At 45.8% G+C, this 23,560-nt stretch overlaps 1 protein-coding gene across 2 annotated transcripts in view; it reads left to right on the forward strand.

Moving 5' to 3' along the window:
* The window catches only part of LHFPL2 (LHFPL tetraspan subfamily member 2), a 163,099-nt gene that overhangs the window by 120,414 nt on the left and 19,125 nt on the right, over positions 1–23,560 (forward strand). For both annotated transcript variants that reach the window (XM_063700672.1, XM_031003206.3), the window contains exon 3: positions 17,380–17,994. In XM_063700672.1, the coding sequence (XP_063556742.1) occupies positions 17,565–17,994 (430 nt within the window). In that variant the 5' untranslated portion in view covers positions 17,380–17,564. The remainder of the gene's footprint in view (positions 1–17,379; positions 17,995–23,560) is intronic.

Raw genomic sequence — 23,560 nt, forward strand, 5'->3', positions numbered from 1 at the left:
GCTAATTTTCCCAGCTGAATGATGTTGTTTAGTCTGTCTTTTGCTGGGACTAGAAACTGTTGTAATATTAAAAGTTGAAAATTTCACAATCTTCTTTTTTTCTTTGTGAAGTAAAATCTGAAATCCTTCATCCCTTGACTTCATTAGAAGTGCAGTGAAACTGGCCTTCTAGATCTGTTTCCAGTCAGAGGACTTTATATACAAAGTTCGCGAACACAAAAGGGTCTGGTGAAATAACGAGATGGGAGGCTGGTCCAAATTTCTGATCCTTTTGAGTTAAAAGTCATTCTGAGCAGTGGCTGTTGACTCTACCACCCAGGGGGCAATCTGCAAGTCCGGTTGTCATTTATTAGCCTTCTTTACTTCTAGGCTCTCAGTGACTTCTCATTTGAACTTTTGGAAAAAAAAAAAAAAAAAAAAAAAAAACTCCTCATCAGCATTAAGAGCTTTCCCGCAGCTTCATCTTCAGAGTCTTGCTTCCTGATTTCCAGACAGAACTGAGTTAAAAACATAGTAACTGGGTTCGTTTGTTTTCCTGTCTCCAAGGCGTTTGGCCCCATGTTAATCTTCCCAGCCGAGGCGGGAGAGGAACACTTAGTCACTCACACTGCTCACTGACATGAGCCAGCGATGGAAAGGGTGACTTGACAAAATGCTGGCCGGGGAACTGGAGTTCTCCTTCAAGCAGAACCAAATATTTCCCAAATTAATTCTGACAAAGCGAATTTAACATTCAACCTTCTGGAGTTTCTCAGAATAGTTTAGGGTATTTTAAGTCAACTCTGTATTTGTTGCCTGTTATTCAAATTTCTAACCTCAACTACCTATTGGGTCCTTCCACATTGGCATCAAATAGTTTTCTTTTCCAAGCTGGGCTATGGATGTTTTTATCTTGTGAAAATTCCCTGGGAAAGTGACACCACGGTGATGTCTTTGATTGGATGTTGGGGTCACATGGAGGGTGCTGTGTAGCCTTCAGGAAAGAATGGAGGGCTGTCTTGTCTTCTTCATTTGGTTTTTGAAGTGCATTCAATTGACAATAACATAATAATAGCATATTATGGTTAAAAAATCACTCGCCTCCACTGGGTTTTTGTGTGGACCCAACTTGGGCTCAGAAGATTACAGATGGTTGGGGCGCATTGTTGAATGTTAAAGTGTGCAGCCTTAAGCGCTAGGCACAAGCCCACTACTATTCTGGGTTATTCAATTTACTTTGATGAGGAAGGAACGATCTGGTGCATTTGAATGACAGAATAGATAACTGCATATCACTGGGATGTAAGTATAACATGGGTTCAGAAGAAGACTGCAAAGACAGTATTTCAGTAAATATTGCCAGGCTTTGTCTCACAAAGACTTGGTTGTATTTCTGAGTGGCTAATTAGGAGGTGTTTTCAATTTAATGTTGCATTCGCTATGAGTCAGATAGAAAGTCAAGATGATTGTTTTTAACAGCTTATTTCAGACTTTAGCTACCGGAAAAAGTCACTGACTGTTTCTAAACCCAAGGAGATTTGAGTGCTGATTGACTCACAGTATTTGTGTTCCAGTGAGTCCGTCCACACCCAGCCTGTATGTGACACACAAACTTGGAGTGTGGGGAGGAGTGGGGAGGCAAGAAAATGGAGTGCTCTGGAGAGTGGTGGGGTGGGCCAGGGCTACAGAGGCCAGCAGAAGAGGCAGAGAGGGGGGCTTTGTTCAGTTTCCTACTGAGGGGCCGGGGAACAGCTAGTGGGAGAGACCCAGGTTTGAAGCCCCTGGCACTGGACTTGGGGAGGCTGGGGTGGCTCTGCTGCCTTCTTCAGCAGCCTCAGATAGGAAGAAGCTGGAAGGCAGCTCTTGACCAGAGAGGAGGCTCTATCTACCGTGCTCACACTTTCCTACTTCCTTGGTGTTGAGCCATATTACTTTTCTTCTTAGCTCCATCACAACTGTCCTCTGCACCTTGCAGTGGCCATTTTCAGCTATTTAGATACTCACCAGCTCTCACTGTGGTATCCTATTCCCACACGCAGCATGTTTATTTTAACTTGTGTCTTCAAGCAGTTTTTAGAAGGTGCACACTTTTACCTTTTCCTCTTTGTGTCAGGATATTTCTCCTTAGTCTGTATCCGTTTTCGCATTTCATCTCTTTTCTCTTTATTCTCTTTACTCCCCACTTTATCCTCCAAGGGATGAAAACAACTTGATTTTTATCAAGGTGAGTGTTAATAAGTGGCCGTGTGTTTCTAACACACTAGCCTGTGTGCCCTGTACAGACTGCTTAGATGTGAGCTGTGTGGGCATTCGTTCTTATTAATGACCCCATGAATGACCTGCTCAATTCATTTTTCCAAGGTTATGGATCTGTGACTTTTCTTTAACCATTATCGTTGCTACCATTTACTGAATGCTTACTCTGTGCATTACAGTGCTTTATGCAAAGCGCTTTACGTGTATTCTCTCATTTAGTCTTCATCTCTACCCTATAAGATATCCTCATTTTATAGCTGGGGAAATTGAGGCATAGGGAGATTAGTGATTGCCCTGCTTTATTCTGCCAGTGGGTCCTATAGTCAGCATTTGACGCTCATCTCAGTCCCTGGGTCTAAACCACAAGCAGTACCTTCTGGAGCAGGATTGTCCCCTGGGAACATTCAGCAATGTCTAAAGACATTGTTTTTGGCCACGACTGAGAGAGCGCTACTGGCATATAGTGGGAAGAAGCTAGGAATGCTGCTAACCATCCTCCAATTTATAGGACCAGCCCCTGCAACAAAGGATTATCCAGCCCCAAGTGTTAGAAGTACTGAAGTTGAGAAACCCTGTTATATCTAGAAACATTTACCTTTAATACTCAAGGAGTACCAAGTATTAAATATCCACACAATGTTCTGAAGTTTTGATTATTTCAAGAAATATTTATTGTTTGCATAGTTTCAAACATTTAAAAAATACTCAACAGGGAGAAAAATATGTAATTGTTTCCAAAGAGAAAACATTTCATGAGATTCCTAACTTTTGAGATTCTGAGGATGTCTAACAATTTTTTTTTTTTTTTTTTTTTTGAGAACAGGGTCACATTCTGTCCCCCAGACTGGAGTGCAGTGGTGCAATCTTGGCTCACTGCAAACTCTGCCTTCTGGGTTCAAGCGATTCTTGTGCCTCAGCCTCCTGAGCAGCTGGGGCTACAGGCGCCCGCCACCACACCTGCCTATTTTTGTATTTTTAGTGGAGATGGGGTTTCACCATTTTGTCCAGGCTGATCTTGAACTCCTGGGCTCAAGTGATCCGCCTGCCCTGGATTCCCAAAGTGCTAGGTTTACAGGCATGAGCCACTGCGCCTGGCCGGATTTCGAACAATTCTTATACCTCCGTTGTGATATTATTGTTGGAACAGAGCATGACATTTGAATAATTACGCCAGACATTTTTTCTTTGGTTCCCACTTAGAAGCTGTATACACATAAATTCTCTGCTAGATGTCAGTAGGAAATTCTAAAATTGTGAAACCTGGTGTCTTGGGCTTATTGGGTCCCATGAGTGAGTGTGCCCCAAAACCTCACTGAGCAGCCCAAGGGAAAAGGCTGTGAGGCCGAGGAGCATAACCTGGGCGCAAGGTGAGCAAGGCCCGGGTTTTCCTGAGAAGGAGGCTGGGTGTGGGTTCTGTGTGGAGCGAGTCTTGTAGCCTTAATGACAACCTTCTGTTTCTGTGTTCTAGTCATGTGCTCAGCCCCTCTGCTCATCAGGCAAAACCGAGTGTTCCCAGTTGGAGAAGTTTAAGGTCTTCCTGTTTGTCTGAACTCCTGGCAGCGAAAACATAGACATCTGTGCATTGTCCGGCTCGTTTCCTTCCCCCAGCCCCCTGCCCAGCCCCTCCACAGCATCTACACCATTGTATTGTTCACATTCTTCCTTATCTTGACCTTGTACTAACTGCCTGTTTATTGTAATGACTCCTCAGATAAAGTACTGCTTGGGACTTTTTTCTTTTAATTAAATGTTCGGGGTTGAGAAATTGAGAATCTAGCGAAACTGCAGCGCACAACATTTTGAAGTGTATCTCAGGCCACGGCAAGACTGACTTCAGTTCCTGCTGGACTCATTACTTCTTTTTAGGGGGAAATGTTTGTTTCTCAGGCTGTGACTGTCAATGACGGCCACTGGCCCCTGTGGGCCATTGCCACCCTCATTCTGTCCTCGCCCTTGCCTTCTAGGACCATCCCCCCTCATTCTTCGCCCTTGGCAGGTTATCTCTGTGGCAGGTTGTCTCTTGTCCTCTGTCTCTTTGGCAGATTTCCCCCCTTTGCCTGTCTCAGGCAGATAGCATCCCCAGGGTACATTCTGGTCCTCCCGCCTTCTTCTACCCACTCACTGTGGGGGAGCTCCATCCTACCCCAGGCTTTCCGTACACTGAGAGCTCCCAAGTCTCCTGAGTGCCTAACATACTTAAAGTAGTTAAGGGTCATTCTAGTTCCTCGTAAACCATTATAAAAAGTTCACAAATAATCCTGTGAGTTAAAAAGTGAATTTGAATGGGTACGAGGGGCTGTGAGAACATAAGGTGAGTTTTAATTCTTCTGTTTGAAATTCGTCATACTATATAGCTAGCAGATATGCCTGGGTTAAAAAATCACTCGCCCCTTCATTTTCCATTTTTACTTGCAGAAATACACACACACACACACACACACCACAGACACACACACGTGCACACGGCAGAAAAGGGTTATCAGCCACTTCTATCTGGCTGAGAACATGAGCAGTGTCAGCATGGTCCAACCTTTTTGACTTCTATTAAGAAGTGTTTTTATGCGACTATCTGGGGTTATACAACAGATGCAGAAAAACTTCAACCTTTTTTTCCCCCCAACTACAACTCTCCCATTTGAATTAACCATCTGTTTACTTCCCAGATATTATATCCCTGATAAAACCTTATCTTGGTTTTCTCAAGATTCTCACCCCTCAGTCCTGCCCTACCCACATCAGGGCACTGAGTTCTCAATGACCTAGTTATGGTCTTCAGTGGCTCAGGTCTTTATTATATCTGTGTATTTCCTGATTGAGTGTTAATAACAGTTTCCGGAGGGCAGTAAGAGTATCTTCAGGTCTCCTTCCCTGCCTTCCCTCTCCACCCCCATTGTCCAGTACTTCAACCTTGGACAATCGGTTGTGAACAAGGGTTGGTTCTAGAGGTGTCTGAATTGCCTTACCACTTTAGAACTTCAGTGCTTGGTTCAATAAAAGTTGGCTGTTAGTAATCACAGTGATAAACAAGTGTCAGCAAACATATATTAACGTGAATTCTTTGGTTTGGGAGGTCAGCAATGTGAGAGACTCCTTTTTAAAATTTTTTTTTTATTTTGAGACAAGAGTCTCACTCTGTCACCCAGGATGAAGCGCAATGCGTGATCTCGGCTCACTGCAACCTTAGCCTCCTGGGTTTAAGCGATTCTCATGCCTCAGCCTCCTGAGTAGCTGAGACTACAGGTGCCCGCCACCATGCCTGGCTAAATTTTTGTTTTTTTTGGTAGAGACAGGGTTTTGCCATGTTGATCAGGCTGGTCTCGAACTCCTGAGCTCAGGTGATCCACCCGCCTGGGCTTCCCTAGATTACAGCTGTGAGCCAACATGCCTGGCCAATGTGACTCCTTTTTAAGTGCTTTAGTTTTAGCTGATGTTTAATGAGTATTATTTTCAAGAAGCATGAGTTTTGGTGAGAAGAGAGGAAAAAGCAAATATTCTGGGTTCTGGGAAAAATTATTTTTGCAGAATTGATGCAGCTTCACCTATTACCTCAGAAATCCATCAGGTCTGTTAAGAGCCTGGGCCTTTGGTTTCCTGGGGTGGGAGAACGGGTCGTATCTGCACACAGCATAGGGTTATTGCTCTCCTCCGCATGGCCAGCCTTAGAAGGTCTGCATTTTCATTCCTGCCCATATCACAAAGGCCTGAGATGGTTCAGCACTTCCTTTTATGAATGGCCATCTCTGCTAAATGGCAGATTGGAGCAAAAGTCAGGAAATTAGGAGGAGTGAAAGTGGACGTGTTTGGGTCATTCTTGTTGTTGACATAGCTTTATTCTCACAACCCAAGCTTTCAGCCCACCTGTCAATTTAGGATGTGCGTGGCTGACTGCCAAGTGATTTATCTTATCAGAACCTCTCACCCCTGACCTTTGCTATTGGTGATTATCATGGTAATCAGCTCAGTTTTACTGAACCTTATAAAATATTGCCTTTGACAGCATGGGAGCCAAAATTTTTTTTAAAAAATTTAAATCTATCCATGGTGTTGTTGATAATGCCAAATAAAATTGCAAATCACTTTAAATTAATGTCATCTCAGTAGCTTCATCACCAGACTATTGGGTTGGAGTATTAGATTTTAAAACATCATTTGAATCATTTAGTTGATAACAAAACAAGACATTTTATTAGATCATTAATAAAAATACTCATCAGAAATTGCCCCTGGATAGATGTAAATCTGTCTTCTAGGGCCATTTATAACTGATGAGAGAATTGTACTGCTTGATGTTAATAATTTACTGAGGAATGGAGGATAAATAGCACACGTTAATTTTATAGGACTGTTTCATACAGTTTATGTTTTGAAATGAAAGGGATATGACTTCTGACTCTTGCCTGAAGCTAAGTCACTTAAAAAGGAGTCTCCCATAGTGCTGGCTTTTCAGCTTTAGAATTCCACTTGATATGTATGTGTTAATCAGTTGGCACCTTTCTTGACATATATAAGAAAGCAAAATAGAAATCCTTTAAAAACGGTTAAGACTTTGTATTCTGCCATGTCCTTCGGCATACAGCTATCAAATTGTTCGTGATTCCAAGCATTTTAGTTGTCTGAAAGAGGAAACAAAAGTATATAAGAAAGGAACGCACGGTGATTTTTCAGAACTGAGTAAGGGTCCTTTAATGGCAGGGTCCATCTCTGCGGCCTGGGGCAGGGGGGGCCTCATTTGTAGCAGTTAGCCGAAAGACCGTAGTGGGAAATGCTCTACTGTTTTCCCAAGAATAGAAGTCAGAGTTAGGTTCTCCCACCCCAGGAAAAAAAACATATGAGCAGAAGAGGGAGCCAGGCCAGCTCCCACCCTTGGCCAGGGCCATTGTGTAGTGCCCACGGGTGTGCCCTGGCCATGGCTGCTCAGCTCTCCATCAGCCACGGCTGTCCATTGCCATTCCTGGTAACCTGTGGGGTCTTCCCGTCTCCCTTCCAACCAGAGACCTCCCTCTCCAGAGGAGCAGGTCCTATGGAGCTATCTGCTCTAGAAGGAGCCTCTAGTCTGGGAGAAGGTAGAAGAGGTGGTCATGTGCTTGAAGTGACTGACTTTTGGAGCTGAAAGTGACAGTGGTGATCTGCAAGTCCAGCGCCTTCACTTTGGGCCTGAGACATTGAAGCCAGAGTAGGCAGTGGAGCTGTGCGAGGTCACGCATCCATTAGCCGAGAGCCTGGGTCGGGACCCGTGTTTTCCTGCCTGCCTGCCTAGTGGGTCTTTTTCCCCTGCCTATGACTTTGCCATTGGACAAATTTCCTTCTACAGAGAGTGAGGATGATAATAGGAGGTGCTTTTGTGGCCTTGGGGAGATAAGCAGCAGAAACATAAATGTTGACCTATATGATGGTAATAGTAATGATTCCTACTATGTCTTGGTACCTACGATTATACCTGGCTCTCCGTGCACAGTTTTTATGTTCCACCCAAAAAGCATGGCAGCGACTTTCCTTACCCCCACTTTAGAGATGAGGAAACTGTCCTTAGAGAGGTGACGTTTATTGCCCAAAGACACAGAGCTAGTTAATGCTAGAGCGTGGTTTATAGCATTGAAGCAGTTCCAGCTCTGTGTTACATCCTTTCCACCACACAACTCCTTTTACATGGGGAAATTAGTATTTGAAGGAAAGGCTAATTACCTACATGCCAGATGGGCTCCACAACCGGAAGATCTAAGTGGCAAAAGGAGTGCCTGAGACGCAAAGCCAGAAGTGGTCGCGTTTATGCCGGGTCAAGGGACGGGGAGGCTGGATCCTGTTGCAGGGGCGTAGTCCACATGGATGGAGTGCTGGCCATGTGCTAAGTGCTGTTCTAAGCTTGATACTTATTTTAACTTAATTGATCCTCACAACATGCCTATGCGGTAGGCTGTTACTCCATTTTACGGACACAGGAACTGAGGAACACGGGCCCAATTTCACCTAAGGTCACTACTGAGGACCAGGGTTCAGATTAAGTGTCTGCCTCCAGACTGAATCATTCTTACATGGTGCCTTTCTGGATGAGCTCATTGCCCTGGAGGGGTGGAGGTGAGGGGTTTTCTCCTGTGTACCCTTCCTGAAGCCTGACAGATCCCGCCCCAGAGGCAGATTCTGGCTGTTGCCATGTTATACTGGAACCCAGAATTATCAGCCACCCACTTGTAGGGTACAAAGAAAAGGAACTGCTCTGCAGTGATCAGGGCTGTGAGAAATGGTTTACTGTGATGAGGTCTGTCCTAACCACCTCAAAGAAGTATCTGTCAGCACCCCAGGGACATGCTCCTTTTTATCACCTAACCAAAATCCAGTCTAGTTTTTCTTCTGTGGATTCCCCCAGGCTCTCTTGCCTCGCGTCTCTCTCTTACGGAGGGCTGTGTGGGTTCTCAGTGGTCATCTTCTCCAGCCTGGCTCATGTTGGGGAGCAAGGTAGCTGGAGCTCCTGGGAGTCCATAGCACTGGGCGTGGAATGGGACAGACTTCCCCTGTCCACGTTGCTTAGCAGCCCATACAGGTGAGCACCTGGGGAACAGGGAGTTGGGAAGCGTCTCTTATAGAAATGAACCTAAAGCCATTTCTGCCTCAGCCTTTTGCTTTGTTTTTAAGTGGCCTGGTTTCCTCACTGCTTCTGGGACATCCAGCTGAACTTTATCTCTGTTTACTATGCCTCACTATTGTTAGAAGCTACAATAATAAGTCCCTCTTCCCAGAAAGAGGACACTGGATCATATGAACAAGTACAAGAGTTCAGACTTTTTAAAAGGGGTTTTTCTGTGACCATCTTGAACTTTGAGCGTGCAGTGACTTCATCTAGGCTGCAGTGAGGAACACTCACTGGGCCACCTCCTCCCAGCTGGCACATTCCTGAGTCATTACACCGGCTCAGTCCTGCAGGCCAGGCTGCTGCCCAGAGTTGAAGGATCGTTCTGTATTCAAAAGTACCTGTGGCTACTGGCAGCTGCGCGTGGAGCTCACGTTCCCCTGAGGAGTGTGCATCCCTTTGGAAGCTGCACTGAAGCCCATCTGTTTTCAAAGCGTAATATGAATCCTAAATATTTGGGGATTTCCTCTAGTTAATAAATGGAGAAAGTATAAACCTTTCTACAGTTTTGAATGTGGCATTTTCATTAGGGAAAGTTGGAAAACGCTGCTTACCTTGATCCCTGACCGCAGGTGATCCGCCCGCCTCGGCCTCCCAAAGTGTTGGGATTATAGGTGTGAGCCACTGTACCCAGCCTGTTACTTTTCTTAATTAAAACTCTCTTATTATCCTGAGAAGACACAAGAGGTTCACTTTAAGACTTATATTTTGCCCAGTATCACAGAATTCATTATAAACTTGAGAAACACCTTTCATTTAAAATTCCTATAAAGCAGTGGCATTAAAAGGCAACTCCTGAAATTCAAGTTTTAATTTCATGTAAAACTGAAAATGCTTTTGACCCTATGGTCTGTACAGGCATAGGCATATGGCCCCTGCTTATGGCATCTGGGCTACATCAGATTTTAGTGTCTACCTTAGAGGTTGGTTTGTTCAGCCCCTCCTGCCTGTCGGACAGACACACAAAGAAAGACTTGCCCCCTAAAGAGCTTTTAGATGAGGACATTTGTAGAAATAGAGGGAAAACAAACATAAAATACGCAAGTGGGCTTTAGAAGAGAAGGAATCATTTAGAAAATAGGACCAGACAAGTGGACCTTCCGTCTCTGGCTATAGATGCTGGTATGGTTTGGCTGTGTCCCCACCCAAATCTCATTTGAATTGTAGTTCCCATAATCCCCACATGTCATGGGAGGGACCCAATGGGAGGTAATTAAATCATGGGGGCGAGTTTTTCCCATGCTGTTCTCATGATAGTCAATAGTCTCACGAGATCTGATGGTTTTATAAAGGGCAGTTCCCCTGCACATGCTTCCTTGCCTGCTGCCATGTAAGATGTACCTTTGCTCCTCATTCACCTTCTGCCATGATTGTGAGGTCTCCCCAGCCATGTGGAACTGTGAGTCCATTAAACCTCTTTCCTTTATAAATTACCCAGTTTCGGGTGTGTCTTTATTAGCAGCATGAGAACAGACTAATACAGATGCCTCAGGATGGGAGGGTGAAAATGGCCTCTAGAAATGAGTGGCCAGAGGTAGATTAATTGGATACAGGAGGAGTTGGAGTTGGCATCAAGAAAGAAACCTATGACTGGCCAGGATGGGTGCATTAAACAACAAACTTGACAGTGAGCATGGGGGTCAAAAGAGCTCAGTGGAGGGTCCCATGCCCAGGAAAAAAGAGACTTGTTCAGGTGTGTTTGGAGGGAGGGGCTGTGAGGCAGCTGAGAATGTCAACGGTTTCAAGGGGAAAAGAAGCATGTTTAAGAGGGGTCAGGTAAGAATCTGAATGCCTGAAAATCTTATAGGTCTACCTTGTAGGGTCCTTGAGATTCCCTGAGATTTGGGGTGGCCAAGGCCACCTGAGTACCTCCTGAGTGACCAGCCCAACTCTGGAGGAGAGGAGTTTGAGAGAAGCAGAAGCCTGTGTGGCCAACCATGCAGTTTTCTGAACCTGTGTCCAGGCCCCTCAGGTGTAGGTGAAGAAAGGTAACAGTAATGAATGGGGAGCCCCATTTTGCCATTCGCAGAATAGAGATTTATGAAAACAGAAGTTAACTTTAGCGTGTGATGCAGAGACCACCCAGGACCCCAGGAAAGACAGGCTCAAGGGCACAAGGTTCTGAGTCAGTCTGCCCTGGCTTCGGGGGCCCCAGTCCCTATCATCCTGTCATCTTGGACATCCAAACTAGCATGGCCTTTTTTAAAAATGGAGAAAAACAACTAAAAATATATTTAATTTAGTAAATATCGTGAATGCGCAGATTATAGACATACGCATCAGAATAGACCTTTTAAAAATAGATCTTAAAAATCATCTCAAGTTGTTCCTATACATTCAAAATTGCCCTCTGTGAGAAACCCCCAGAGCAGGGTTTCTCAACATTGACGATACTGACATTTGGGGCCAGGTAATTTTTGTTTGGCAGCGCCCCTGTCCACCAGATACCAGTAGCACACACCCCTACCGCCACAGCTGTGACAGCCCCAAATGCCTTCAGACATTGCCAAATGTCCCCTGCAAAGTTGGTGTGGGGACAGAATTGCCCCTAATTGGGAACCATAGCTTCAGAGTTTTCCCAGAAGTCAGAGATGGGATGGAGAAGAGGAGTTGATCAGAAGTTGAGCCAAGGAAATTGGCAAAAGCAGGAGGTCTTGAGCATGTTTAGACTGTACCCTAAAGAATAATAGAATTGTTAGTGCATTTGGGTCCTCTTAAATATAATCAGATGTCTGTATTTCTGTAGTGAATGTGTTTTACGGGGTGGCCAGAGTGAGAGTTTCAAAACCTCCTTTGGTACATTTTTTTTTAAGTCATGCAAAGTCCTGTACTTTTTGTGCCAACACTATCCTTCCAGTTCTGAAGGCTCCTTTTGTCTTCTGAAGAGAAGGACCTGAATGTTTGGGCAGATCTTTTCATGCTGTACGAGGATTATCAGACAACAGATGAGTTGGGAGAACAGCTGGTTTCCCTACAGTCACCGGGCCCTGTGACCTGGGAGGCATCATGAGCTGTGCAGGGAACAGGTGGTCTGGCTGCTGGGTCTGTCCTGACTGAGCCAGGCCACATTCCTCCTGCCTCTGCCCTTCAGCCTCCCCTCCGCAATACCAAGGAACTGACCTTTTCCACGCTGCCTTACAGTGGCCTTTCTGTGAAAGGCTCTCCTGGGAACTTGTTAGAAATGCAGATTCTGGCACCATCCAAAAAGTTTGATTCAGTGGTTGGTTGGGGACCAGGAACGTACTTTTTAAAACAGATAGCTGTCATTCTCCTCTGGGAGATGGTCCAGGAACCCACACTTTAAGAAGCAACACTCTGGAGGGTCTTTCCAACTCTTGGAAGGCAAAAGCACATACATTCTAATTCTCTTAATCCTTCCATCCTTGCAGAAGAAACGGGGATGGAGGCCATATTGCTGACACTTGTGGGATTCATGTGTCTGAGGGAGATTGCAAGAGTGAAAACAGAGATCGGCCAAGCATCTACCAGTCTAGCCTTTAGATGTAACTTCCAGTTTCTCTGAAATAGAGAATAGAGAACAAGTTGAAATGAAATCATGAGGAAATGGACAAATCCAGATTGTCAAGTATTTTGTAGGACAACTAGCCCAGTATCTTCAAATAGTCAATGTCGGGGAAAATAATTGGGATGTGGTGGAATAGGTTGGGGTGGGAAGACTATTCTTGACTAAAAGAACCTAATCAAATGCAATGCATGAGCTGTGATTGAGTCATGGTTTTAAGAAAACAGCTATTAAAAACAGGGCAGGGGTAGGGAAATTTGAGTAGGAACTAGGCTTTGGATATAAGGGGATTATTGTCCATTCTCTTGGGTGTGCTAATCTTGTTGTGGTTATATAGGAAAATGTTCTTATTTTTAGGAGGTGTATGCTAAAGTATTTAGGGGTGAAGTGTCAGAACATCTGCAACTCATTTTCAGATAGTTCAGAAAATGTGTGAGTGTGTACGCTATAAATTGGTGGAACAAATATGGGAAAATGTTAACAAATGTTGAATCTGGGTGTTGGGTATGTGGGTGATCATTGTCTGTTCTTGCCAACTTTATGTTTGAAAACGTTCATAAAAAAGTTGAAAAACAGAACCAGGGTGAGTAAGCAAGGTAGTGTTCTTCAAAACATTGTTTGTCCTGGCCTCATTCTTTGGGTGTGCTGTTCCCATCAGGGTGAGGAGTGAGAGCTTTTTGATTCAACCTTGATTGACATCCTTCAGGTTTCCCTCATTCTTTCCAGGTAGATGTGAACTTTGCTCCTGAGTTTCTGTCCGGGTGATCCAGCCGGCGGGCACTGGGTGGTTCTGGCTTCACATACACTTTCTTCCCTGCTGACAGCAGGAAGCTGCCAAAGACAGATCCGGGATCTAAGTGACAAACCCCGGCTCAGCTCTACTGAGGACCTTCACTCTACCTTTTCAAATTAGGGCTCTGGGAAGAATCTGTACATAGGACTGACTCCCACAGACCAGCCATTTTGAAACTCCTCTTTGCTCCCTATTCTCTGGTATTAATGTAGGTTTCTGCAGGATTCTCATTTTTTTTTTTTTTAAGTGAAGAGGCTTTACTTTGCACACCGTTGTGCCAGTCATCATTTTCTGAACATCAGAGGGCTGTCTAGATTATCCACAATCACCTGGGATGTGATAGTAAGGTCAGGTGTTGTCGAGGGGAAACGTATTTAGTGGCCCGTAGAGGAGAAGTGTTTTAGGTAGAATGGCAGCGAGGGCCTAGTTTATGAAGTGGGCTTTGTGGAAGCAGGCATTATGGTTAATAGCAACGGATGCCAGGCCGAGGAGGGCTGTGCCTCGTATCCCTGTGGTTAACAAGGTTCTGTCATGAGGATCTCTTACCCCTTTGATACAGATGTCTCAGCAGGTACCTGCCTTTCAGTGCACCTAGCCAAACTGGGACAGAGCACAAACCACTGCAGAAGCCCCCTGCTGCACTTCCAGATGGTCCCTTGTCCTGCCACCCTGAGAACTTTGCTTGCAGCCTCTGTTAGTCCGTTTTTACACTGCTGATAAAGACATACGTGAGACTGGGTAATTCATAAAGAAAAAGAGGTTTAATGAACTCACAGTTCTGCATGACTGGGGGGGACCTCACAAACATGGCTGAAGGCAAAAGGCATGTCTTACATGGTGGCAGACAAGAGAGAATGAGAACTAAGTGAAAGAGGTTCCCCTTATAAAACCACCAGATCTTGTGAGACTTACTCACTACCATGAGAACAGTATGGGGGATCCGCCCCCATGATTCAATTATCTTCCACCGGGCCCTTCCCATAACACGTGGGAATTATGGGAGCTATAATTCAAGATGAGATTTGGGTGGGGACACAGCTAAACCATATCACCACCCCCAGGAAGCCTCGATTTTAGTCAGCCTTGCGTATCACCACTGTTCCTCTGATAGTAGCAGTTAGCAAACTTACTAGGGAGAACAGAGCATCTTATCCCCCTATTGAAAACAGAAGAATGAAGCCCTTATCCCAGCCAATCTTGTATGGGTGTGAGAATTTGGTGCAGTGAATGAGGAAATGTTTTAGCATAAAGGAGAGGGAACTATATTATTTTTACTTAAGCATGTGGGTCCTTAAGTAATCCTGCCTTCAAATTGTTCTCAGGCATTTTGCTAAGCCCAGATGTCCCATCTTCTCCTGTCCTGAACTTTTACAGCCTTTTTCTTCAGAAGCTGCAAACTAATTGCATTTCTTACTCTGAGTAGAGCTTGCTGGCCAGGGCAGTGGACACTCGAGCAGTCATTAAGATACAAGTCACCTGAGAGGTTGTAGGAGCCCTGCAGTTCTGCAAGGGGACAAATATGAATGTTCTCATTGAAAAATTACATTCAGGCAGGGGCGGTTGCACACGCCTGTAATCCTAGCACTTTGGGAGGCCAAGGTGGGTGGATCACCTGAGGTCATGAGTTTGAGACCAGCCTGGCCAACATGCTGAAACCCCATCTCTACTAAAAATACAAAAATTTAGCCAGGCATGGTCGTGTGTGCTTGTAACCCCAGCTGCTCTGGATGCTGAGGCAGGAGAGGGGAGGCAGAGAGGTTGCAGTGAGCCGAGATCATGCCACTGCACTCCAGCCTGGGTGACACAGTGAGACCCCATCTAAAAAAAAAAAAAAAAAAAAAAAAAAAGAAAAATTACATTTAACAGAGAAAAGGGATGGGAAAGAGATTGTGCATAACAGTAAAATGGTTTTCTAATCAAATGCGAAGGCTTTATAGCTCTCAACAGGCTGGGCTTGCCACCTGGGGGCCCAAAGTATTTGTGAGCCTGATGGGTACGTGCAGCCTCTCAGGGCCTCCTGGGAGTCCTTGTGGCTCATTTTCTTGTTCTCTTTTAGAATGATCATTTTCATTACAAACAATCTCCTCTAAAGCCCTTAGTAACTTTTTTCTCAAAAGGCTTTCTGTTTGGTACTATCTGGAGGAGGAAGCTGAGAATGAGTGAGTCGGAGTAGGATATACCTTCTGGCTGAATGCTAATTTATCTCCACCAGCTGGATAACTTATATCCAACTGGTGGAGATAAATTAGCATTCAGCCAGAAGGTATATCCAATATAAAAACACCAGCTGAGTTAGGTAGTGGGGAAACAGGAAGACCAGGACTCTGCCTTGAAGGCTGCAAGGTAAGTTTAGACATGAATGACTTCGTCCATCTCTAAGTAGCCTGTGCTTAATGTTTTCTGTGTGCAGTGGCCAGGTTTCTGTAATCTACTGGGCACCTCAGTTGGATCAATAGTTGTCTGAACGGTGTCATCTATGTTACAGGAAAAGCTTCGGAGGGCAGGGAGTTGATATTTGTTGAGCACTTACTCTGCCAGGCACTGTGCTGGGTGCTTCAGTAGGTTCTCATTCCTTGCAACAATCTGGTGAGGTAGGCTACCCTTACCGGCTCAGACGAGGGAGCTCTGAGAAGTTAGGCATCCATATGGTCAGTGCTGGAGCTGGCTTTGGAACCCATACCTGATGGATTCCCTTCCCTTACCCAGTGCTTGGCACAGCGCTGTGACACACACACACACACCCTGACAATTAAGTGCGTATGTTCCTAGTAGTGCACTAGCTGTGTCCCCAAAATAGCATCTTGTATAGCAACTACCATGATATGAGGATTTTAAAATACATCATGTTTCAAGGGATGGGTAGAGTCACATGCTCACTAGGAAGTCAGCCAGCAGGCAGACAGCTGGTGCAGGGTGTAGAAATGGGCATTTTAAGCTTTGACACTGGGCTTCCTTATTTCTCTGCTTCTCTTCCTCTTCGATAACTCCCTGCCTCACCCCACTCCCAACGTGCCAGGGGGCTCTTTGCAGTTCTCATGGAGTTGATTTGACCTCGGTTAATGAGATCTAATCATTCAGAGCAGGGCCATGTGCCCAGATGTGAGCTATGTGATTGTTCCTGGCCTTGGAATGGGGCAGAAAATGGGGCTGCAAACCAGCCCTGCTGGCCCCCATTTCAGGGTCCAGACTCCTCTGAAGAAGGCTTGAGCCACTGGAGCAATGTCTTCTGGTAATGAAGTCATTCCTCCGTGGAGACAGAATGAGGCCTCTGTGAAATGAGAAACAATGGGCATGTTGAGTTCCCGACCTGGGGTGAATCGAAGCTTGGGCAGAGGCACATGGGATGAATTGGGACAATTCAAGGGATGCATTCTTCATAGACAAGGTTTTGTTGTCAACGAGTCCACTCAGTTGTAATGATGCTTAGTTAACGGTCATTAATGTCTTTTAAAAATAATTTCCCCAAGTAAGTCATGAACTCTTAAGGTTTTTTTTTCCCCCTCTTTGAGTTTTAATTAGTGTAAATTATTTTGTCTAAAAATCACCCTGTGAAAAATGGATAAAATATAGGTATGGGAGCAATGTTTTGTTTATTCTTTTACATGGGATTGTTTCTTATTTACCTATGAAGAAAACACACTTATGTCTCTGCTAGTAATTTAATTTCGAGGAAATAAAAGCGGGGTGTTGCTACTCTCTACTGTTAAGCAAAAGCGCTTGGTCCAAGTTTCTCAAAACTTAGCTCACCTAGTACCAAAACAGCAGGCAAAAAGTCTTGCAAACTTAAAAACAAAACAAAACATCCACTAATAGAGTTGATTGCCAGTCTTGCCTCCTCCTCTCTGGATCCCTGTGCTGTTTGACTTTTTCCAGTAAAAGATGAGGGAGCGGGAGCCCTGTCCTAAAAGTGCAGCAGCAACCAGGACAGTGCCCCCTGGGTTGGGAGCAGGACCTGGCACTGGCCGCCTCCTTCCATGGTGCTCCCTAGAGATAAGGTTAACTGCCACATAGAGTTCTAAGTGCAGTGAGGTCAGGAAGAACTTGAAACGAACGCAGCCAGTGCAACAACCTCCTGGCATGCTGGCCAGGCCCGGGGCTTGCTGGCAGGGTTCTGCGGGCACGGGCCGGACTTGGACGGTGTCGCTGCGCGGCGGGAAGGCGGGGCGGGGCCTGGCGGCGCTGCTAACCGCCCTCCCTCTCCCCTAGGTGAGGCCGCAGGCGGTGCTCTGGGTCCGGGAGCGCTGTCTCCAGCATGAACGCGGCCGGCGGCGGGAGTGAATGACTGCAGCTGCGACTTCCTTCCCGGGCCGCCCGAGCCTCCTTCCCCACCGACTTTCTTGTTTTGATTAACTCCGTGGATTCCTGACTCTTTCTTCGCCCGGAACATCAATATGTGTCATGTCATTGTCACCTGTCGCTCGATGCTCTGGACCTTGCTGAGTATTGTGGTGGCTTTTGCCGAGCTCATTGCCTTCATGAGTGCAGACTGGCTGATCGGGAAAGCGAGGAGCCGCGGCGGCGTGGAGCCGGCGGGCCCGGGCGGGGGCTCCCCGGAGCCCTACCACCCCACCCTGGGCATCTACGCCCGCTGCATCCGGAACCCAGGGGTGCAGCACTTCCAGCGGGACACGCTGTGCGGGCCCTACGCCGAGAGCTTCGGCGAGATCGCCAGCGGCTTCTGGCAGGCCACAGCTATTTTCCTGGCTGTGGGAATCTTTATTCTCTGCATGGTGGCCTTGGTGTCCGTCTTCACCATGTGTGTACAGAGCATCATGAAGAAAAGCATCTTCAATGTCTGTGGGCTGTTGCAAGGAATTGCAGGTAAGAAGGCAGGACCCCGGGCACGGTGGGATGGAGGGATGGAGAGCTGCCGGTGCAGCGCACTCTGGTACTGGGCATTCGCTTCCTGCCAGTTTTGGAGAAGACCACTTTCTGTCTATTCAGGTTTCCTTTGCCCCTTCCGTTCTAGGCGTTTGTGTGCTGCTCGCATGGGTCCCTTTCCCCTGTCTTATCCCACAGGAAGACAGGCTTGTTCTCTGGTCTTACATGGTCCTCATTGCTTATTTCCTCGGGGTCTAAGCTGTTGGTTTTAGTTTGAGTAACTACTCCTGCTTTTTGTTTTTCCCATTAAATTAAAAGCATGCTCTCCACTTCAGTGCAACTCCCTGAGGAATTATGGAGCGCGTGAGTCCCACCTGCAGCAAGCACTTTATGCTAAGAGGAATGTAAGCGGGGGCGCTCATTAAGAAGCAGCAAGCCTGCTTTCCGCATCCACTCTCAGCTCCAGCCCCCAGATGATTTCAGCTTGGGTGGGAAAGACACGGGCTGGGAAGGAATTAGTATCAGCTGCTCTGTGTTTAGTGATGTTCTGGTTTAAATTGTCTGTCTCCTAGAGCCTGACAGAATGTTCTGTGCATTCAGATCAGAAAATGCAAGCGAACTCTTCCATTTTCTGGGAATTTCTCACTAACGAGCTTATTAGAAATGGGTGGAAAGAAAAGCATGAGCTCTTTACAGTGGTCCCAGGGAGAGGTTGTGAGCTGCAGGAAAGCATCCACTGCTACCAGTATTTTCGTAGGCTTCCCCGCATGGGTTTGAAAGGTGGGTCCTGAACCAATGGGGTAACAATCTGTCTAGGTTTGATTCAAGGTTCTTGTTCTGGGTGACAGAAATTCACACACACAAACACACGGCTGAGTTTGAATACATCCCCAAAGAAGTAGAGGAGTAGACTCTTGCTTTGATATTCAGAAAACAAATGCTTACTTTTTAACCAAGACATTAATCTAGACTCTAACAGGACAAAGTTACCCACCTACAACCCTAAATGAAGGGCACAGGTGATTCATCCCTCAGCAAATTCTAGAGCTGTGTGCACAGGATTCTTCAAAATAAAGCTATGCACTGAGCCATATGTCCAGGGCTGTGAAGCAGCAGCCCCCAAATGAATTCACTCTAGCTGGCCTCATAGCAAACTCTTGAGCTCAGCAGGGCTGGCTTCCAAATAAACAGATCAAATGACAGTTTTTTCCCAAACAGCCGATAAGATAAAGTTTACTGTTCCTCAAATCTTAGGAGGCCCCTGTGTAGGGTGGAGGTGGGGGATGGGGAGTAATGGGCCAAGAGAAATGACAGAGGGCCTGCTCCTTAGTTCTGATTTGCTTTCATGGGGGAATACACCATCCAGACACCAGGCCCTTTAAACTTTCTGGCCCAAAGGGACAAGTCTCAGGTCCCTCATCTCTACATCTGCCGGGATCAGCCACACCACAAGTGACTCAGGCACTCATGGAATTTGGGAGACCAGGATTCTGTATTTCAGCATTGCTCCTCATTAGCAGTTTCACTTGAGATAAATGTACCACCCCGGGTCTCAGTGTTCTCCTTCTGAAAAATAGGGAGATTGGAAAATATGAGCTTCCTTTAGACTTTTTAGGCTTAGAGTTTGATTCTGTGAAGCTCCTTGTCCCCTTTTGACCCACTTCTGAAGACGACTCTCGCCTTCAGCTTGGCATCTCACCACCCAGAAATATTAAAGGTGGGTTTCAAGATTGATTCATCATTTTCTTGTCAGAGAAATATCCCTGCTTTATTCTCCTTGGACACACGGTGCCTCAGGGGCGTGTGTGTGTGTGTGTGTGTGTGTGTGTGTGTGTGTGTGTGTGTGTGTGTGTGCATGTGTATATCTTAAAACTTTTGCAGGGAAGTATTACTGAAGGCTTTTGAAGAGTCAAACATGTAGCTCAAGGGAAGCCAGCACACACAAATTATTAATCCTGTTGAAGAGCCCTGGTTGACCAGAGAGTAGGATTTCTGTTTAGTTTTCCCTCGCTCTGTTGTATTTGCACATCCTTGATGATTTCATGCCTTTATTATGGGCTTTACTGATTTGCTGGTATGTAGATGAGACTACTGGTTTGTCATGTAGGAGTGCTTCTTATCCTGAGGAACTTGATGGTGATCTAACTACCTTCGAGCAAACCAGTGGCCATTTACTGGAAGGGGTGGGACATCTTGGGCCATAACACTAAACCTATCTTTGGCAGTCATTCAGAAGCAAAGCATAGGTATCCTTCAAGACTGTTTACATGCAGTTTATAATAAGGTGTTAGTTGAGTGAATTCCATGTCTGAGTGTGGATTAGTCCAACATATTTTGGTACTCTGGTGTGCATCACATTAATGGCAAGGTGTTCATTATTGCACAAAGATTAGTATGGCTCTCAGGTATTATTTGAACACTCCAGTGAGTTTTTTTTTTCTTTTTCTTTTCTTTTTTTTTTTTTTTTTTTTAAGACAGATTCTCATTCTGTTGCCCAGGTTGGAATGCAGTGGCACGAACTTGGCTCACTGCAACCTGCACCTCCCAGTTTCAAGCGATTCTCCTGCCTCAGCCTCCCAAGTACCTGGGATGACAGGCGCCTGTCACCATGCCTGGCTAATTTTTGTATTTTTAGTATTGACAGGATTTCATCATGTTGGCCAGGCTGGTCTCAAACTCCTGACCTCAAGTGATCCACCTGCCTCTGCCTCCCAAAGTGCTGGGATTACAGGTGTGAGCCACTGATCCTGGCCTCCAGTGAGTTTTTTCTGACTTTTCTCTCTGCACAAGGTCTCTTGGAGGAAGGTTGAGGAGAAAGAAGTGGGAGCACTGCTGAGGGCTGGTGCTGATCTTCTGCCTCTTTCCAGTCTGGAAGCTTTAACTTCCTCCCTACCCCTGTTACTTATGCAGCATCTCAAAAATACTGAAATTACTCAGAATTTTAAATTGGCAGGAGGCAGAGATTCCTGCATAGTTTGATTGCTGTCTAGGAGCCACTGATCGAAGACTAAGTGCTGAAATACAGGAAAGAACTGGTTTCTTTTCTCCTTCCAGCCTAGCATCACCCCTCAGAGAAAAAATCATAAAAAAGAGGGACTGAGCTATCCTTCTCATGATTCAGTGGGCACTTTCTCCCCTATTGGAGGTCTCATCATGCACATCAAGCCAATGTAAAGGGCAGCTGTGGTTCTTGAATCTGTGGCTGAGGGCATTGCCACACTGGCATCTGAAAGGGCTGGCTTGCTTTCTCCCATTGGCCAGTCTGTGATAGCCTCTGGTCAGCCCCAGCCTCAGCAAGGACTTGCTGCAGCTGGGAGCATCTGCCTTTTCTCTCCCTATGCCCCCTCTCCCTCAGCCCTGGATCTCTTCAACACTGAAACAAATGGTGAGAAAGGAGGCTGTTGCCAGAGCAACAAAAGGATTCTTTAGAAATACACTCAGGCTGTGTTTGTTCTTACAACTTACATTTTGGCAAAAATGTGACTGGATGAAAAATGATCGTAAGCATATTCTTTTGCTACACCTAATTTTAAGATATAAATAGGCCACAGGCTTGTGTAGCCTTCACTGTCTATAAAAAAACACAGCATAAATAACCAAAATCTTGATATTCTGAGTTTAGAAACTGGGTGTGAAAGAATCTGCTACTTCAATGGAAATCCCAAACTCTGGGCTAACTTAAGCAGTAATGAAATATAATCATTGCCTGTTATGTGAATCCAGATAGCAGGATCTGCCTTCAGGGCACCATTAGGTGGACGCCCGGCTGATACTTTCTAAATACTGTGCACATGTCCTTGACACTCAGCACTCACTCAGTAATGAGGGTTCAGGCCTCACCTGAATGTGCCTGTGAAACACGGACCAATTTGCCTCACTTTTCTGAACCATAGTTTTCTCACTTGTAAAATGGGCATGACAATAGGTTTATACCTCAGGACTGTTTTGAGGATTAAGTTAGATAATATATGAGAAAGGCTTAAGCATAGTGCTTAACACATAGTAAATAATAAATGGTAGCTATAGAATCATTATCAAAGTATTTCTGCTTTCTTGGCAAGTTTTAGTATATTATTTGTTTCCCGGATTTGTTGCATTCTACGGAACAGGGATATCTTGTAGCTTTTAGAATTGACCTTACTCTGTTCCAATCAAACACAAATACAGTGTGTAGGGGCCTTTCCTGTCCTTAAGAGCCTGCCTGTGTTGGAGCTCAGGGTGCACAGCAGTCCTGTGGCTTTGGTGTAACCAGGGGTGTCCTCAGATCATTTTTTTAAAAGGCAGGAGAGAGCAGTCAAATTGACAACAGAGCTCCTTCCTCCCACTCCCCTTCCCCTGACACGCACATTTTCCATTCCTTCTCTTTCTGGAGGCAGCTTCTAGCCATTGAGTGTTGGTTGCAGGTGGCTTCTGAGATTCTCCTGGCGGAGTAAATCACAGGTTGATTAGTCTTCATGAGGTGAGAACTTTTCCAAGGACTTGGCAGAGGCAGCAACACACATCGGTTTGCATCCCTCTGGGATTCATTACAAAAGCCGGGTGATCAGCCAGCAGGGTTGGCTTTTTGCCAGCTGTCTTCCTTAGGTTGTGACCTGGATGTAATCCATCGTGAAACCATAGAATGCAAAGATCCAGGTTTTCCATGACAACATCAAGCAGTTTGTTTTTGGAAATGCGTGTAGGGCTCTCTTAGAAGTCCATGGAATCCCCAGTGACTCAGATTTGGGACCGAAGCCATTAAACTGAGCTCAGGATTTGGCTCACTTGTGCTGGCTGGGCCTATTCCACAGGGACTGCCATAAGCATGAGCCACCGGCCAGCTGCCTGCTATCTTCCAGTCTTCCCTTTATGCTGGGCTGGCTCTCACACTCTACTCCCTCCAGCCCTCTGTCTGCATGGGTCTCAGTCCAGCAGGACAGCCTTAGCAAGCTGCCCCACGAGTCTGACCAGATAGATTGCCCTGGGGCTGAACCCTGCCTCTGCAGGGCTGGGGTGAAGGGTGTGGTCGTGGGAATGGCGCTGGCAGTGGTGGTGAAGGGCCTGGTGTATGCAGGCTCAGCCTTCTTGGAAGTGAGCAATGATTGAGGGTGAAAGAGGACAACATGAAAAAAAGCAATAAAAGGAAAAGCAGAGACAGACACGTGGGGGTTTTGCCTTTGCTGCTTATAGAATTGCTTTTGTCATAAATCTGATGCATGGAAGTATGGGTGGGCATATGAAATGCAGCTGATCACTCTCCAGGACTTGGTATTCTTACTGCTTTTTACACAGGGTAAAAAATCACCTTAAGCATCAAGGTTATGACCATAGCCCAACCCCATGACTGATCTCATGCCCTACTCATTCACTCTCAGGCCCAAAAGACAAGGTCAGCCACTGAGAGGAGAGAAATCAGAACAGGGGCTTGGGAAGCATAGGGAGGTGGACGGAGATGCCTGGCACACATGGAGCCCTGCCTCAGAATTTTACTCCTGAAAAAGTCACCGGGCTTTCTCTGGGGTGGTGTGACCTTGGTTGCCCACCTTCTTGCCCACCTTCAGAACACCCTCAAAGAGGCATGGGAAGA

This window comes from Gorilla gorilla, chromosome 19, assembly GCF_029281585.2.
Source record: "Gorilla gorilla gorilla isolate KB3781 chromosome 19, NHGRI_mGorGor1-v2.1_pri, whole genome shotgun sequence".
NCBI lineage: Eukaryota > Metazoa > Chordata > Mammalia > Primates > Hominidae > Gorilla > Gorilla gorilla.